The following is an 18,970-nucleotide window of genomic DNA, read 5'->3' as shown; positions in this document are numbered from 1 at the left end:
GAAAAGGAGCCTGTATGCTTCCTCTCATATCTCCTTTAGCATAGAAAGCTTGAGAAATATAAGGAATCGCACATTCCTTTGCGTGACATGATGCATAAGCACAACCCACCTCACGGAAATTAACGAAAATGTCCAGAGAGAAGAAAGCGTAAACTAGTTTTTTTTTTTTGTTTTTTTTTTGGAAGGCTGTAGGCCCGGATTTGACTAGAATCATCCATGTGCGTAATGACGTCGAAGTTAAAGGCTGTCCGAAATTAGCACAGCAGTCCGAAGCTCATTTCCTACCGAAGATAGAGTTCTTACTGTTGACCCCATGAAAGGTCAAGGAACAGGAGCTTATAATTAGAACTTTTAGATGTAGCCCTGGTTCTCCAGAGTCCTGCTGATGACCTGATTGTTTGACTCGGATGTGTTGAATCAGAGACGCATAAAAGCTGCAGGACACCGGCCCTCGAGAACTGGAGTTGATCTCTACAGCATCAAGGAACTAAGCACTGCTACACTTCTCTGTCACTCACATAAAAGACAGATTTGGCCTGTTGTGTTTTTGGCAACAATCTTTCCAAACAGCTGAACTTAATCACATGAAATCCATTTTTCTATGCTATTAAGAGTAGAACAGCAAAACATTCTCAATACATACCTGAAAAGTAAAATTAAATGCTTATTCATTACTTTAGCTGAAGGCTATGTATCAAAATTAAAACAATAGAGAACATTATAATGTTAAATTAGCAGCAGGAGAATCAATTGTAGCTCTGTTTTAAATAAAAGATCATGTTCTAGATTCAACGGTTTCATTACTTCAGGTTGTACCATGAGACTGTCATACTGGCCCATGCCTGCCACTATGTGGTTATACCCAAAAGCTGCTACTTGATAATGAAATTTTCTATAACGTCAACCACAGAGCTGCTCATACGGATCCTCCCATTTTAAGGTAAATCACACATCCAATCCAAGTGTCCCGATGAAGACGAGCGTCCAGAGAGGATTCTTCTTCCTTTGCGCTGATCTGTGGGTCAGACGTGTGTTGATCAGGAGCCTCCAGAGTTTGGCTGCTCTTTCAGGTCCACACATCTAGATGAATCTGGAGGACAAATTGAAGTGTTCAGTAAAACTGAAAGAAACATTCTAATTCAATGCCCGGCAACAAATGCATTTTGTGCTGAATCAATCCAGTGAACAAGATGTACTTGACATTTTGCAAGTCCTGCGCTTTTATGGTGCATTCTTCTGGTCGTGACAGCTCCAGTATGTTGTTGCGTTACATATGCTGTACAGTGTTCTGGACAGGCTGAATGCTCCAGGCAGCTGGATTTGGACTCTAGCTGATTTTTTTTCTAGCATCTGTGGTGTTTACTTTCAGCTTGACATCGCTTCGGGGGAATAATTCAGTTTGGTGCAGAACAGGATATGCACCCAATTTCTGTTGAAGGATACATATACAGTTCTGGTTCAGTCCGGCTTTTTTCTCCACTCTGCATGAGAAACCTTTATGTTTCCAAGCAGCATAGTTTAGAGAAAGTGGTGCCACTTTTTAAATTTGCAGTACGGAACATTACATTTCATACTTAGTTCTGCACATAATCTGCTTGTCTTCAGAAACAACGAAGTAGCCATCCGGTACATGGGTCTACCGAACCACCAAGACTGTAGCAGATATTTTCGGTATGAAACTCCTAGTAGTTTCTATTCTTTTAGACATATTTTTCTAAAATTCATAGTAATAATAATAGTAGAAATCAAGACGAATACAGGAAAAATAAAATTGGGGGGCATTGAAGAAGGGAGTGTTTTTCATTCTTTTTTTTCCCTTGTGTGTCTCTACCTGGTTGATGGTTGCTGTGAACACAATGGGTGTAGAGAAGCAGCAGGAACAGAAAGAAGCCGATGCAGGACGTTATGGTAGTACAAAGCAGGAAGGAGTAGCTGCCTTTACTCTGGATTACCTGCAGGAAGCAATGCACAGGCTGAGTTTTTACTATATTTGCTGTAGGCCTTGGAAAACGATCTTCACACTGGCTTGCATAATGAAGAAGTCCTTTCCGATGCACAATTTCACTGCATATCGGAGTTTAACTGTCATAAGCATTCAATACCGTAGCATTATTCATGCTCGCGCTTGTAAGCCATAACTACAAATAAGAATCTTTCAAATGAATAAACAAAGACCTATAAGTGAACTTGCAGATGACCTATTATGAAAAATCCACTTTTTGCATGTTATTGTACCTATAATGCTTCTAGAAACTGTCCAACAGCTAAAAAAAAACAAACAAAAAAAAAAAACATCCTGCCACAGACCCGGCGCCACAAGGGAGCGCACTAGGGCGTTGCCCCCTCAAATGATATGGGCAGCCCCCTCAAAAATAAAATATTAAATACATATGCAAAAACAAATTCTTAAAATGAGGAAAACTGCATTTTCTACTACTTCTAACATCCATAGATCCATTTTCCAACACCCATCCATCCATTTTCTGACCCGCTTAATACCTCATGGGGTTGCGAGGGGTGCTGGTGCCTTACTTCTAACATTTCATTTAAAAAAATATGAAGTTTTCTAAAGGTTTGAACGTTACTTTTTACAGTGGGTATTCTGTCCTGGCTGACAGATAGCGAACAAAATGAGAGACCCAGTAGATCTGATTGAGGCTGCTTTACTGAATCTTCTCAGTTAATTTTGTAAAACTGCAATACAAACGAAATAAGATAAGATAGGCTTTATTGATCTCACAATGAAAAATTCACTTGCCACATCGGTTCATACAAGAAGGTGCAGAGTAGGAAAGGTGCATTCAGTTATATACAGTGAATCTTCATATATACAATGGATCAAAAAGGATACAAAAAATACAAAAGAAATAGGGATGGGCATATGCTGTCTTATTTACATACATAGTGATCTATATGTATATAAACATTTATACATACTTCTATAAACATATATACATACTTATACCTATACGCCTACATACATACGTACCTACACGTATATATGTGCATATACATTCATGTGTACATTTGTACATACATACATACATACATCCGTCCGTCTTCTTCCGCTTATCCGGGGTCGGGTCGCGGGGGTAGCAGCTTCAGTAGGGAGGCCTAAAGTCCCTTAAATGAAAGTTGCGCCAACTCAGCGAGTGGCGCCATTTTGGGTCTAAACTTGCCACAGGCAGGCGCTTTAACACTGTTATGTTATGCGCGTTTCGCACCTTCTAATACCCTTCAGGCAGGTGTTCTGAATAAAACACAACTGAGTGTTGATGATCACCTACTAGGCATCCAGAAAAGCTGATATTACATTTTAATAAGACTTGAGAGAGACATTTTTAAGTGAACTGTATACTTCTCTTTTACTGTTTTGAAGTCCAGAATTGGTCCCATAGGACAAAAATCAGACACACATTATGCTACAGCACAATGAAATAAAGCAAGAAGTCCAGAAGAAAATTTCACATAAAAAATCGGACGGTCGGTGAAAATCAAACATGTTTGAAATTCAGTCGGCCGTCGTGAGGTTTTCGTGAGCGCATCCTGCTGTTCAAGCAGAGCTACAAGGGAGCGCCCTCCCCTCCTCTCCGTCCCCGCCAGGGGAGGGAGGGGAGCAGGCATCCCCAAAGCGACCTTCGCCCGGCCCGGGACCTGCGGGGCCCGGACGTCGGCTCGCGGGGCGGGGGGGAGGGCAAGCGCTCAGGTCCGCGTGACGCGCTGGCCGCCTGTTTCGGCACGCCTCCGCTCGCGGGGCGGGCCGGGTGACCTGCCGTGCCGCCGGCCGCCGGTGCGGTGCGTGAGCTGGGCTCGACCCCCTGCTCTGGGTCCCTGTCACCCACCGTCGCTCGCCTGCCTCTGCCACCACAGCGAGCGGTCCCAGAGGGGGCACGCAGTCCGGTCGCGTCCGAGCGTCGCGCCGCACAGATCGTGAGCGGTGAACTTTTTAAACCCCGCGGTTCCATCGTACAGTTTGAGATGTATATTAGTACCACCACTGAAAAACTCGTACAGGGTATGCCCGGCTTAGCGGTTGGGGACTGGCGTGGAGAGACAAGCTTTGTGCGTTTTTGTTTTTTTTTTGTTTTTATATTGGCGAGGCGGCCGCCAAACTTAGCGCTGCGGGAAACCCTGACTTCAGAAAAAAAAAAAGCCCACATACCTCACACAAGCCAGAGTATGTTGTAGGTCTCCAAGTTTCGTTCGTCTCTTGGTCCAAGCGACTGACTCGTTGATCCACAATAAACGCCGCTCTTCATCGCTTGGAAAACGGAACATCCGCGTCCCTTTATCAGTGCTGTTGCTGCAGCCGTGGGCACAACACCCTGGCATGGTGGCTTATTTTCGAAATAAAGAAATACTCGAAATAATCAGAAAAAATAAAATAAAAATAAAAGAAATCGGTCGCTCGCAGTGTTGTAAACGCGCTGAGCTTAGCTGAGCCTAGACCCAAAATGGCCGCATGAGATCACGTGACCCGAAAAAAATGGAACGCCCATGACGCAACTTTCATTTAAGGGACTTTAGGGAGGCCCAGACGTCCCTCTCCCCGGCCACTTGGGCCAGCTCCTCAGGAGGAATCCCAAGGCGTTCCAAGGCCAGCCGGGAGACATAGTCCCTCCAGCGTGTCCTGGGTCTTCCCCTGGGCCTCCTCCTGGTGGGACGTGCCCGGAACACCTCACCAGGGAGGCGTCCAGGAGGCATCCTGACCAGATGCCCAAGCCACCTCAACTGGCTCCTCTCGACGTGGAGGAGCAGCGGCTCTACTCTGAGTCCTCCCCGGATGACTGAGCTCCTCACCCTATCTCTAAGGGAGAGCCCAGACACACTACGGAGAAAACTCATTTCAGCCGCTTGTATCCGGGATCACGTTCTTTCGGCCACGACCCAAAGCTCGTGACCATAGATGAGGGTAGGAACGTAGATCGACCGGTAAATCGAGAGCTTCGTCTTTTGGCTCAGCTCTCTCTTCATCACAACGGATCGGTACAGCGCCCGCCTCACAGCAGACGCTGCACCAATCCGCCTGTCGATCTCCCGCTCCATCTTCCCCTCATTCGTGAACAAGACCCCAAGATACTTGAACTCCTCCACTAGGAGCAGCACATCCTCCCCAACCCAGAGAAGGCACTCTACCCTTTTCCGGTTCACGACCATGGTCTCGGATTTGGAGGCATTGATCTTCATCCCGGCCGCTTCGCACTCGGCTGCGAACCGCTCCAGTGAGAGCTGTAGATCACGCCCTGATGAAGCCAATAGGACCACGTCATCCGCGAATAGCAGAGATGGCAGAGATCCTAAGGCCACCAAAACGGATCCCCTCAACACCTTGGCTGCGCCTAGAAATTCTGTCCATAAAAGTTATGAACAGAATCTGTGACAAAGGGCAACCTTGGCGGAGTCCAACTCTCACCGGAAACGAGTCCGACTTACTGCCGGCAATGCGGACCAGACTCTGACACCGGTCGTACAGAGACCTGACAGCCCTTATTAAAGAGTCCGGTACTCCATACTCCCGGAGTACCCCCCACAGGATCCCTCGGGGGACACGGTCGAATGCCTTCTCCAGATCCACAAAGCACATGTAGACTGGTTGGGCAAACTCCCATGCCCCCTCCAGAATCCTGCTGAGGGTATAGAGCTGGTCCAGTGTTCCACGGCCAGGACGAAAACCACACTTCCTGAATCCGAGATTCGACTATCCAACGGACCCTCCTTTCCAGAACCCCTGAATAGACCTTACCAGGGAGGCTTAAGAGTGTGATTCCTCTGTAGTTGGAACACACACTCCGGTCCCCCTTTTTAAATAGGGGAACCACCACCCCAGTCTGCCAATCCAGGGGAACTGCCCCTGATGTCCACGCAATGCTGCGTTAACCAACACAGCCCCACAACATCCAGAGCCTTAAGGTACTCAGGGCGAATCTCATCCACCCCCGGGGCCTTGCCACCGAGGAGCTTTTTAACAACCTCGGCAACCTCAGCACCAGAGATGGGAGAACCCGACCCAGAGTCCTCAGGCTCTGCTTCCGCAATGGAAGACGTGTTGGTGGGATTAAGGAGGTCTTCGAAGTATTCCGCCCACTGAAACACGACGTCCCGAGTCGAGGTCAGCAGCACACCACCCCCACTGTAAACAGTGTTGGTACTGCACTGCTTCCCCCTCCTGAGACGCCAGATAGTGGACCAGAATTGCTTCAAAGCCGTACGGAAGTCTTTCTCCATGGCCTCTCCGATTCTTCCCACGCCTGAGTTTTTGCCTCGGGCGTGGGAATACATACATACATACATGTGTACTGACATATGTTCAGGTGGTGATAGCAGCAGAAGCCACTACATCAGGATTATTGCATGGGTTGTGGCCCAGTGTATTAATTAGATTATTGCACATTAGTCATTAAACATTAGTTATTACTTTTGTGGTTACAGTTATAGTGCAGCATTGTATAGTCTGGTCACAGTTGGAATGAATGACCTGCGGTAGCGCTCCTTTTTACAGACAGGATGTCTAAGTCTGTCACTGAAGGTGCTGAAGGTGCTGTCATGACCAGAAGAATACAATGTGTTACATTTTAGATATATGAACTACCTGTAACAGTTCCAATTCCAGTAAATACACTCAATTATTATATGAATGGACTCACAAGAAATGATCACCAAATAACATGCAACATATTCACCAACTAAACAAATATGAAGCTCAATGAAGAATCAGCATCCTAACTAGCCTCATGCTAGCGGTTAGCTTAGCGATTAGCATTAGCATTGTTAGCACGTTTCAAAACTTGAAAACAGCTCCCTCCAACACTATGAAATAAAACAGAGGGGTAAGAAACAACTATAAGAACCAACTATGCTTATACTCACTGTTGGTTCCGCTCAAGGATTTAGCCAAATGACTCTGTCGTGTTGGTGTAGCATGTTGTGCTATATGTATGCACACTGAAAATCCTGGGCAAAACTGCAGTAACGAAAAACTACCACAAGGGGCAACTAATATAAACTCACTGAGTCAGAACAGTGGGTTTTCACTTGTTTCGCACTTTAACACATTCGGTTTTCACTGGTGGGGCTGCACAGTGGTGCCTCTCTAAATTCTCCTTAGGTGTGAGTGTGTGCGTGAATGGTTGTTTGTCCTGTTTGTCTCTGTGTTGCCCTACGACAGACTGGCGACCTGTCCAGGGTGAACCCCGCCTCTTGCCCAGTGAACGCTGGAGATAGGCACCAGCGACCCCATGAGGGATTTAGCAGGTCAGAAAATGGATGGATGGATGGGTTTTCACTGGTGTTTAGTGTCTTTTCCGTCAGCACCAAGCTTTTTAGCTTGGTGCGATGGCTGGAAAAGGTTACGGTACTGAAGGCTTTAGGAGCCTGTCATGTCGACATCGTATTAAAATACCGGTTGCCGTGGATTTTTCGGTTGAGGAGTGTGGTTTGGCTGTTGGGGAACTTGTTGGGTGTGAAAGTGTGAAGGCAGCGTCCAGGATGAACAATGCAGTGGTTATGTTTTTGGACTTGATTGACAAGGTGAACAGCATAGTTAGGGGGATTGTTTTGAGAAATACGCAAACTACGTTTTTTTCCTTTTATGAACCCTGCTAAAAAGGTCATCCTGTCTAATTTGCCACCGTTCATCAGCGATGAGGTGTTGTTGAAGGAATTGTCACGTCATGGTCAGATAGTATTCGCAATGAAAATGCTCCCGTCGGGTTGCAAATCAGCAAAGTTGGAACATTGTGATTTTAATTGTACAATAGATGATTTAGATAGGAATCATTTAGAACCACATATACATTCAAGGAGAATATTGAAACGTATTATTGAAACTTATGATTTGGTGGATGTGTGGCGTTTTAAAAATAGAAAGATAAGGCAATATTCATGGGCTCACTGTAAAGAGAATTATATTACTTTGGCAAGATTAGATAGATTTTATTGTTTTGGCCATCCATTCCATCCATCCATTTTCCAAACCGCTTAATCCCTCATGGGGTGAGGCAAGAGGCGGGGTAGACCCTGGACAGGTCGCCAGTCTGTTGCAGGGCAACACAGAGACAAACAGGACAAACAACCATTCACACACACACTTACACCTAAGGACGATTTGGAGAAGCCAATTAACCTAACAGTCATATTTTTGGACTGTGGGAGGAAGCCGGAGTACCCGGAGAGAACCCACGCATGCACAGGGAGAACATGCAAACTCCATGCAGAAAGACCCAGGAGTGGACTTGAACCCAGGACCTTCTTGCTGTAACTGAATTTGAACGCAACAGCGTCACTGATCATTTTCTGATCATAGTATGATCATAGGGAGTGTGTTTATAAATAATTTAAGACCTAAAAGTGCATATTGGCATTTCAATACTGTTTTGTTAAATGATGGTTGTTTTAAAAAACAACCATCATTTAAAAGGTTGTTTTAAAGGATTTTCTTTTTTTTTGGAAACAGTGGAGACTAATGAAATGTGAGTTTTAATCTGTACAGCAGTGGTGGGATATTGGTAAAATTAAAATTCAGCAGTTTTGTAATTAATACACTTACAATGTTACAAGAGAAATGGTAAAATTTATTGAAGAATTAGAGACTGAAATTGTGGATATTCAGAGTTCTTGTGAGTCCACAGAAAATCGAGGCCATTTTCAGGCACTCAAACGAAAAAAAGCAGCTTTGGCTGATCTGCATGGGCTCAGAGCACAGGGAGCTTTGGTACATTCACGTTTTCAAAGTGTCTTCTTCAGTTTGGAGAAGAAAAATGGACAAAATCGTCTCATTCATTGCATTCGTTCTGAAGATGGAAAAGAGTTGACGGATTCCACTGAACTGAGGAAAAGAGCTGTGGATTTTTTTTCAACGTTATACGCAAGTGAATTTAAAGAAGACTCTTTGACAACAAAAGAGTTGCTTGATGACTTGCCAAAGGGTGTCAGACCAAAACAATGTCTTTTTGGAGCATGCTCTAAAGCAGGGGTGTCAAACATACGGCCCGCGGGCCGGTTCCGGCCCCCCGAACAATTTAGTCCGGCCCGGTGGCTAAATAGATTATCATTATTCAAAAAAAAAAAATCTTTTTTTTTTTCTTTTTTCAGAGTCCTGTCTGGCAATGTGGCAATAAGAATTGTTGTCTTGATGCCAAAAAGAGCTCATCAGATTTGACTTTCACAAGTGGAGCAGAACTGCTTTTGCCATAGTGCTCCGCTTGATTTATGAATGTGAATAGTTTTACTATGATTCATGCGGGGAATATCTCAAATTATATGGACACTACAATAGGAAAGTAGGAGATGAAAGGAAGAACAAGAAGAACAAAAGAAAAGGTGAAAGAAAGAGGAGATAAAAGGAAGAGAATGATTAAACAGCTATTGAAAAAAACAGGTACCTTAATTGAAAATCTGCAGTTCCTATATTGTACACGAGGGGCGCTGTGTTTTAATCAGCAGATGGTAGCACTGAGCTTCAGATGTGGAAAATTGATTTTAAATCATCTCTTAATTTTTATCTGTTTAATGTATTTTGTCATGCAGGACAGTGTTTTTAAGTTCCAAAAAATGTGAATAAATGTTTTTCAACATCGTATTAATATACCGGTTGCCGTGGTCAGTTCTTATGCATAATGCACTTAAGTAAATGTTTAACTGAGTAAAAGTATTGTTGAAATTGCACATACTTTTCTTAAAAACGCTGAGGTTATTCATAATATATTGTGTAAAAGTGGAATTCATATAATATAAAAATCAATAAGTCCACTTTTATTAGTTCTTTAATCTTGCAATGAGTTTACGCGTGTGGCCCTCGTGAGATCAGATTAAGCTGAATGCGGCCCCTAAACCAAAATTAGTTTGACACCCCTGCTCTAAAGGCACTGTTGAGCATGGAAAATGGCAAAGCTCCAGGAATAGATGGCTTGCCTGTGGAGTTTTATAAATCGTGTTGGCCTGTGTTGGCTGAAGATCTGTTGGAAGTCCTCAATAATAGTGTGGCAAGGGGAATGTTACCCCTTAGCTGTTGTAGAGCTGTGCTCACTCTTATTCCTAAGAAAAGGGATCATGAAATAAGGAATTGGAGACCTGTCAGTCTACTGTGTACGGATTATAAGATTTTCTCAAAGGTTCTGGCATGCAGATTGAGGAAAGTGATTGATCAAGTTATGCATGTTGATCAGTCTTATTGTATCCCTGGCAGATCAATAAGAGATAACATAACATTAATTCGAGATTATTTGGACGTCTCTAATTTATTGTGCTTAAACTTTGGTCTGATTTCTATTGACCAAGAAAAGGCATTTGATCGAGTGGAGCACCAGTATTTATGGAATAGTTTGAGAGCTTTTGGTTTCTCCTCTGGATTCATTGCTATGATTAAAACCCTTTATTGTGACATTGAAAGTGTATTGAAAGTCAATGGTGGTTTAAGTGTACCTTTTAATGTGAAGAGAGGTATTCGCCAAGGCTATGCAATGTCAGGAATATTGTATTCATTGAGTATTGAACCTTTGTTATGTCAAATCAGAAAAAAGTTGCAGGGTGTAAGGTTAAATGAAGTTTCTTTACTTTTTTAACTTTCTGCACATGCAGATGATATTGTTGTGGCAATCACTAAAGAGTCAGATGTCGTTACTTTAATAGAAATTATTGAGTGTTTAGGTAAAATTTCTTCATCCAAAGTTAATTGGAGCAAGAGTAAAGCTTTGTCAATTGGTAAGGGGACAAAACAAGAACCTAAATTACCTGATGAATTAAAGTGGTCAAAAAATGGGTTTAAATATTTTGGTGTTTATTTAGGGGATCGAATAGAGGTAATGAAAAATTGGGAGGGTTTTGTTGAACTGATGGGAGGAAGATTAAAGAAATGGCACTGGCTTTTGCCACGATGTTCTTACAGAGGTCGTACACTAATTATTAACAATCTGGTTGCTTCAACTTTGTGGCATCGCTTATCTGTTCTTGAACCCCCACCAGGTCTTCTGGTAAAATTACAGACAATTATTTTAAATTTCTTTTGGGACAGATTACATTGGGTCCCTCAGAGTGTTTTGTTTTTACCAAAGGAAGAAGGAGGGCAAGGTTTGATTCATTTAGATAGTAGGAGAGCAGCCTTCAGACTACAGTTCTTACAGAGTTTTTTGTATGGTGATCAAAATGTTTTGTGGAAACAAGTTACGGAATGTTTTTTTTTCCAAAGTTGGTAATTTAGGTTAAGGTAAAACTTTGTTTATTGTTGACTTTTCAAAATATAGTGTAAAGTGTTTGTCATCTTTTTATGTTAGTGTGTTAAAATCTTGGAACCTCATGGAAACGAAGAGAGTTGGAACATCCACATCGTTAAATTGGTTGTTACTCGAACCTGTCCTCAAGGGATCTCGTTTGGGTTCAGCTTGGGACAATATGGCTATGATTTCTGAACTGATGATGAAAAGGGGAGTGGTTACGTTGAAACATCTGCTTGAACTTGTTGGAACTGGGATGGATAATGTCGTTTCTTTGGCTCGAGGATTGGAGATTCACTCTTTAAGAACTGTAGGCATTATGTTGGCAACATTTAAGCGAAGATTATCAGAAGACGACAAAAGACTCATAAGAGGATGGTTTGATGGACTTTTAACTCCTGATAAAGCAGATCCCTTTGTTAAGCTGTGTTTTAAGCCACAATTGGAAGATCTTGAATGTCCTGGACCTTTTTTGGAGGAAGAAAAACATGAATGGACACATTTGGATTCTGTGAGTGGAAAGATAATATATATGAAATGTGTAAAGGCTTTGAACAAGGTAAAATAAAAAAATTAAAAGATACTCCTTGGAGAGATTTTTTTAAAGTTGATTTTGAGGTGAAACCGGTATGGGGATTACTTTATAAACCACCATTGACTAAAAATGTTGGTGATTTACAATGGAGAATTTTGCATGGTATTATTGCGGTTAATGCTTTTGTTTCTATTATTAATCCTGCTGTTTCAGATAAATGTCCTTTTTGTTTATCAAGAGAAACTATCTTTCATTGTTTTGTTCAATGTTTTAGAATAATGGATTTATTTACATTATTAAGAGATATTTGGAAATCATTTGGAGAAAGTTTTACAGAACAGTCTTTCATTTTTGGTTTTTTATATGGCAAGAGTACGGTGGCCGGGAAGTGCAAAACAAAAATACAAAATCTGAAACACTTTTACAAATATTGAAACAAATTTACATTTCAGAAAGCAAATTTACAAAAAACGAAACACTTTTACAAAACAGGAAACACTTTTACAAAACTTGAAGCAAATTTACATTTCAGAAAACAAATTTACAAAACACGAAACACTTTTACAAATCTCGAAACACATTTACATTTCAGAAAACACATAAAAAAGACGAAAATCAATCGGAAAGGGAGGGACTGTCTTCGAAGTTTACCCGGAAGTGATAACGGGAGCCTTCATGATGAACCAAGATGGACGCCAATCGAGTTGCGTTTTGGCCGTTTTTCGGCACACATATGAGCAGATTGACGCGTTTTTGTTTGTCGTGTGGTCGGTCCTTGGAGTTTTTAAATTTCACAGAACAGACGGAAGAAGCAGATATGCTGCAGCAGTGCATACATTATGTTGATGAGGGTCACTCGTACGCTGTAATCGTAGACATGTCATGTTTACACGGTGTACACATCAGCTTGAGACTGCGGTCAAGTGAGCCCTCACTTGTTTTTGTTGGTCACGTAAACGCTGAGGATTACGGCAGTGACGGCTGACCCTACTTTTCAAAATAAAAGCAACATTTTCGCGGTGTATCGATCAAGTGTTTTTACACATTTACATTATATTTTTTTATGCTTTGTGTCATTTTTTCTATTATTCTGGTCTGCTGGTGAAAATGGAAATATATACTTTGGTCACACTCTTTAGCCTCAAAACTACTCAAACAACTTATTTTTTTACAGGTGACTACTTTCACTTACAGATGCAGAAGATCTCCAGAAGTCAATCTACATGATTTGGGATTTAAAAATAAAGGCATTTAAAAATCTCTACATTGACTCAATTTGACCTGTGTTGTTGTAAATGTTGCTACAGAATTGGACGTTTTATGTGAATACTATATCAGCATGACAATAGAAAACCTCCTGATGTCGCTCAACAAGTTTCAGCCAATTCTGATGTGGAATTTCAAAATAAGAGCCACTAGAAATCCGTATATATTAAGTAATTTTGACCAAAGTTGCTGTCACTACAGCAACTAAACGGTAGATACTCAATCGATGCTTCCACTTCAGCATGACAGTAGAACACCTGCAGATGTGATCTCTTGTTCATTGATGCTGTGGGGTCATTCAAGTTTGGCTAATATTCTGTCAGCACACCACCTCTTCCTTTCTGTAAAGGTAAGTCCTCCATTCTAATTCATAACAGTCTAATCTTTAATGGCAATTTGGACATATATCAGGAAAGCAAGTAGAAAAATATGGACAGTTTATAGTCTTCACTACAAACTATCCATATTTTTATATAAATGTGACAGCAAGGACTGTAATATAAATAAAAAGTAACCAAGACTTTGTTTAAAGGTGCAGTTTGCCGTGGCCAAGGTCTGACCGGATTCTCCTGAACAGATGAGAAGCGCCATCCCCAAAAGGCTGAATGATGGATGTTTCCTGCACCACAAAGAATGAAATGGCCTACAAATTTGCTATAAGTGAAATGTTGAAACTTAACAATGTTTTACCATTTTAAAAGTTAAATGTAATTACATTTAGTGTAAACAAATTGCATAAACTCAATAAATGAAAAACTGTATCTTCTTGCCAGTTTATGTACATAAGATACACTTTGAGACATCCACTTGATCTAAATATGAATAAATGCATATAAGCATGTGAAATGGATTGCAAAATTTAATAATACACATGTTAGTTGGACACAATTTTTGTATAAGTAAACATTTAAATAGTCTGGAAATATGGATATACAATACTTAAAGTTATTAAAAATGAAAAGTAATTCCAAAATGTAAAACCTCAAGGTGCTAAAAAAATAAATATTTAAAAGCAGAAATCCAAAACACATTCTTGTGTATTATAATTCCTCTGGTTTACAGTAAAATAACTAATCAGGATCTTTTTGACATGTAAACTTCTCTGCTTCCTCACAAATGATTTCCCCTGCATTGTTCACAGGACCTGCAAAGATTCTAAAGACTTGGTGTATTTTATAAACCAAGTTGATAGTTACAGTCTGGGAGATTATTGTGAAAACTTTGAGCCTCCTGATAAATCTTTCCACATGTATGTGGACATTTGCAATCCTCCTTGCTGCAGTTACATCCTCATCAGAGGACTGTTCTCCTTTTATGAGTGGATGCTGGTAGAACAAGGTTAAATCTGCTCTCAAACAGCAGATCTCAGATGGTAACGCCTCTGTCTGCTGTCACTTCATCGCCAAGACGAAGATACTCCAGGAAGCCAGCGTGTTCCCTGCCACATACATTTTTCTTCTTCTCTTCTCCTAGGTGTGATCATCAGTGCCTGTAGTATCAGCATCTTTATTCATAGGTGACTCTGATTATGGAGCGGTCTGGTCAGCCTCTGCATCACAGCGGCTGTCATCTGTCAAACACAAGACCACAATAAGTTTATTAAACAGCATAAAACATACCAACACCAAGCTAATAGAGCACCACCTGCATCATTACTCATTCAAATATTCATATCACACACGTTCCTTCCAGTTTTTACAAACAGCCTTTGTTAGTATCTGGGATGCCATTTGTAAGGTTACACAGTCAAAATCTAACAGCAATATTTTGGGTTCTTTACTGTGATAAGAGGATTAAAATGGGTTTTCATTTTTAAAGTCCGATTTTCAACATACATTTTATACAGTCATATATTTGTAAATGTCACAGCTCCAAACTAAATATTTAATTACACAGCTAAGTGTTCAGTTTGTAAACCACGCCTTTAATTTTCAGATTTAATATTTAACTACAAATTAAATGTTTAGTTTACAAACCAAACGTTTACTTTGGAGCTAAATATTAAGCTTGTTATTTAAATATTTAACTTGGAACTGTGACTCATAGATTTATGAATAACAAAAATATGAAAAACGAACCCTGCCTTTTATCTCTCATTGTATAACTTTACAAACGGAACCCCATAGACCTACCAGCAGGGATGTAAAAATATGCAGATAATAATTTACAGAGGGAACAAAGAGAAAAGACGGCTGTTTTCATGTGAAAGCATATGTTTTATCAAGAGCGACACAAACTAAGGAATAAGAGTTAAAGATTGCTAACGTAAACATCCCTCAGCTTACCTGTGTCTCTCCTCTTTGTCTCCTTGATTTAGTTTTTAATGGAACTTCGTAGCCCAGCCACTTTTCTGGCGTCGTGGGTCTTCTGTCGGTCTTTTGTCCACAAAATGAAAACAAAAAACATACGGTCGCTTCGGTGGTTTCTTCAAATTTACACGTGTACACCGTGTAAACATGACATGTCTACGATTACAGCGTACGAGTGACCCTCATCAACATAATGTATGCACTGATGCAGCATATCTGGTTCTTCCGTCTGTTCTGTGAAATTTAAAAACTCCAAGGACACGACAAACAAAAACGCGTCAATCTGCTCATATATGTGCCGAAAAACGGCCAAAACGCAACTCGATTGGCGTCCATCTTGGTTCATCATGAAGGCTCCCGTTATCACTTCCGGGTAAACTTCGAAGACAGTCCCTCCCTTTCCGTTTGATTTTCGTCTTTTGTATGTGTTTTCTGAAATGTAAATGTGTTTCTTGTTTTGTAAATTTGTTTTCTGAAATGTACATTTGTTTCAAGTTTTGTAAAAGTGTTTCGTGTTTTGTAAAAGTGTTTTGTGTTTTGTAAATTTGTATTCTGAAATGTAAATTTGTTTCAATATTTGTAAAAGTGTTTCAGATTTTGTATTTTTGTTTTGCACTTCCCGGCCACCGTACAAGAGAAAGAAGAAAATTGGACGGTTGTTAAATTTTTTTCTCGGTCAAGCAAAGTTTGTAATATATTTGAGTAGGAAATTTAAGATTAATAACAAACAGAATACTGATTATGTAATACTATTTAAGAGTATGGTTAGATCAAGAGTGATGCTAAAAAATAAATATTATTTAAAAGTAGTGTCATGATTTTGTCGAGGATGAACCCGGATACAGCACGCACACACATAGGATAAAGAGAGTTTATTGCAGGTGGATGGTAGTGACATGAGGAACCAGAGTTATTTACCAGACGGAGGTGAAAGATGCAGGAGCTGGCTGGCAGGTACAGAGTCCACGAGACAGAGGGGAGCTGGGCTGCTGCAGGACCAGGACCGGAACCAGAGACCAGGACGAAGACGGAGGAACAGAAACCACAAAAACACAAAAACCAAACTAGACGGGCCGGGAACCAAGGCGGGGGAACAGGAGCAGACAGGCACGATGGAGAGCAAACGAACACTACGAGTCAGCGACGCGGAAACAACTGAGGTGAGTTTATAAAGGGAGCCTGACAGGTAACGGGAATGAAGACTAATTAGAGTCCAGACGGGTGTGACTGATGGCTGAGGGAGGGAGAGCTGGGTGAACTGCAAAATAACCAGAAGCCAGACAACTTAAACCATGACACTACCCCCCCCTCAAGGACGGACACCGGACGGCCCAGAACCTCTTACCCTGGATGGGTGGAGGGGGTCTCAGGATGGCGGGCACGAGTCAAAAACAGGAAACTAAGGAACCAAAAGGTCAAGAACACAGAGGACCGAAGGCTAGAGAACATGAGGAACCAAGGGGCTAAAGAACACTGGGGAACCAGGGGGCCAAAAAACACGGAGGAACTAAAGAGCCTAGAGAACACGGAGGAACCAAAGGGGCCAGAGAACACAGAGGAACCAAAGGGGCCAGAGAACACAGAGGAACCAAAGGGGCCAGAGAACACAGAGGAACCAAAGGGGCCAGAGAACACGGAGGAACCAAAGGGGCCAGAGAACACGGAGGAACCAAAGGGGCTAGGAAACACGGAGGAACCAAAGGGGCTAGAGAACACAGACTTACCCAAGCAGGCACACGCCGGAGCACAACCAGGGTGCAGCACACCTGGGAAAGGTACGGGCGCTTGACAGTGCCAGGGGAAAGAGCGAGCGCAACACAGCACCAGGGGAAAGAGCGGGCGCAACACAGCGCCAGGGGAAAGAGCGGGCGCACCACAGCGCCCAAGGGAAGGAACAGGCGCAACACAGCGCCAAAGGGAAGGAACGGGCGCAACACAGCGCCAAAGGGAAAGACTGACACACGGAAACACTAGGGCTCAACAGATGTACGGGAACGTTGGTGCAAAACTAGTGTACTGAAACGCCAGGGGAAAGGAACGGGCGTATGGAAATGCCAGAGGGGCAAAACAGGCGTACGGAAATGCCAGAGGGACAATACAGGCGTACGGAAACGCCACAGGGACAAGACAGGCGTACGGAAACGCCAAAGGAACAAAACAGGCATACGGAAACGCCAGAGGGACAAGACAGGCGGACTGATACGCTAGGGCTCAACAGCCTATGGAAACGCTGGAGCACAACTAGTGTACAGAAGAGCCAGGGGAGAGGATGGGCGTACGGAAACGCCAGGGGAAGAACTGGCGTATGGAAACGCCAGGGGAAAGTACAGGTGGACCATAATGCTAGGGCTCAACAGCGTATAGAAACGCTGGAGCACAACTAGCGAACGGAAATGCCAGGGGAAGCAAGAACGGAGGGCGTCCCAACACGCCGGGAACACGAACGGAGGGCGTCCTAACACGCCAAGGAACATGAACGGAGGGCGTCCTAACACGCCAAGGAACACGAACGGAGGGCGTCCTAACACGCAAAGGAACACGAACAGAGGGCGTCCTAACACGCCAAGGAACATGAACGGAGGGCGTCCTAACACGCCAGGGAACACGAACGGAGGGCGTCCTAACACGCCAAGGAACACGAACGGAGGGCATCCTAACACGCCAAGGAACAGGGAGTGCGCCGAGCAGCAACAGGCCGAGCGCGCCAGAGGGCTCAGCCAGCGACATGGAAGCGCCAGAGGGCTCTGGCGGCAGCTTGCATGCGCTGGGCAGCGACAGGCCGGGTGCACCAGAGGGCTCAGCCGGCGACATTGGAGCGCCGGAGGGCTCTGGTGGCTCCTAAACACAGAGGAAGACAAGACAAAGAACTAGGTCAGGGACTACAAGGCTAAGACAGAGACTACAAGACTAAGACAGAGACTACAAGACTAAGACAGGGACTACAGGGTAAAAATATAAATCACAGGGACTAGGTATAACAGGGGAACTAGGAGGCCAAAACTAAAAAGACAGAAACTACAGGGCTTAGACGAGAACTACAGGGCTTAGACGACCGGAAAACTAAAGCAAGAGCTAGAAGATTAAAGCAAAACTAGAAAACTAAGATAGCACTAGAAGCCTAGAGACTAAAGCGAATCTAGAAAATTAAGGCTAAACTAGAACATAAAGCAGGACTAAAAAACAAAGCAAGAAAAAAACTAAAGAACTCAGAAATCTAAGAAGCACTGAAATACTCTAAAACTAAGGAATGCTAAGTAACTCAAAACTAAGGAACTTGGACAGAAACTAGAAGACTAACTAGAAAAAAAGAGAACCAGAAAACTAAAGCAAATCTAGAAAATAAAAGCTAAACTAGGAAACTAAAGATCTAAGGCAGGAACTTGAGAATGCAGGAACTTGAGAACGCAGGAACTTGAGAACGCAGGAGTTTGAGAACGCAGGAAACACAGGAACTTGAGAACGCGGAGAACACAGGAACTTGAGAATGTAGACAGGGACTTGAGAACGAGGCACTTGAGACACTGACAGGAACTTGAGACAGGAACTTGAGAACGCAGACAGGAACTTGAAAATGCAGACAGGAACTTGAGAACGAGGAACTTGAGACGCAGACAGGAACTTGAGACGCGGACAGGAACTTGAGACGCTGACAG

At 42.7% G+C, this 18,970-nt stretch overlaps 1 protein-coding gene and 1 long non-coding RNA gene across 4 annotated transcripts in view; both read right to left on the bottom strand.

Annotated features, from left to right (window-relative positions):
• Positions 1-259: 259 nt before the first annotated feature.
• The window catches only part of mfsd4aa (major facilitator superfamily domain containing 4Aa), a gene marked incomplete at its 5' end in the record, with an annotated part of 43,861 nt that continues 25,150 nt past the window's right edge, over positions 260-18,970 (bottom strand). The window contains 2 exon segments of one of the 3 annotated variants that reach the window (XM_036134659.1): positions 260-1,090; positions 1,832-1,952. In XM_036134659.1, coding sequence (XP_035990552.1) covers positions 1,038-1,090; positions 1,832-1,952 — 174 coding nt within the window. 3 annotated transcript variants of the gene reach the window in all.
• On the bottom strand, positions 13,852-15,774 carry LOC118562351. The gene is made up of 2 exons (XR_004930586.1): positions 15,294-15,774; positions 13,852-14,578 (listed from the first exon to the last, which is right to left on the bottom strand). It is a non-coding gene; the product is annotated as an uncharacterized LOC118562351 (long non-coding RNA).

Source organism: Fundulus heteroclitus, unplaced genomic scaffold, assembly GCF_011125445.2.
Source record: "Fundulus heteroclitus isolate FHET01 unplaced genomic scaffold, MU-UCD_Fhet_4.1 scaffold_88, whole genome shotgun sequence".
NCBI classification, from domain to species: Eukaryota; Metazoa; Chordata; class Actinopteri; order Cyprinodontiformes; family Fundulidae; genus Fundulus; species Fundulus heteroclitus.
This window is presented reverse-complemented; position numbering and strand designations above follow the sequence as displayed.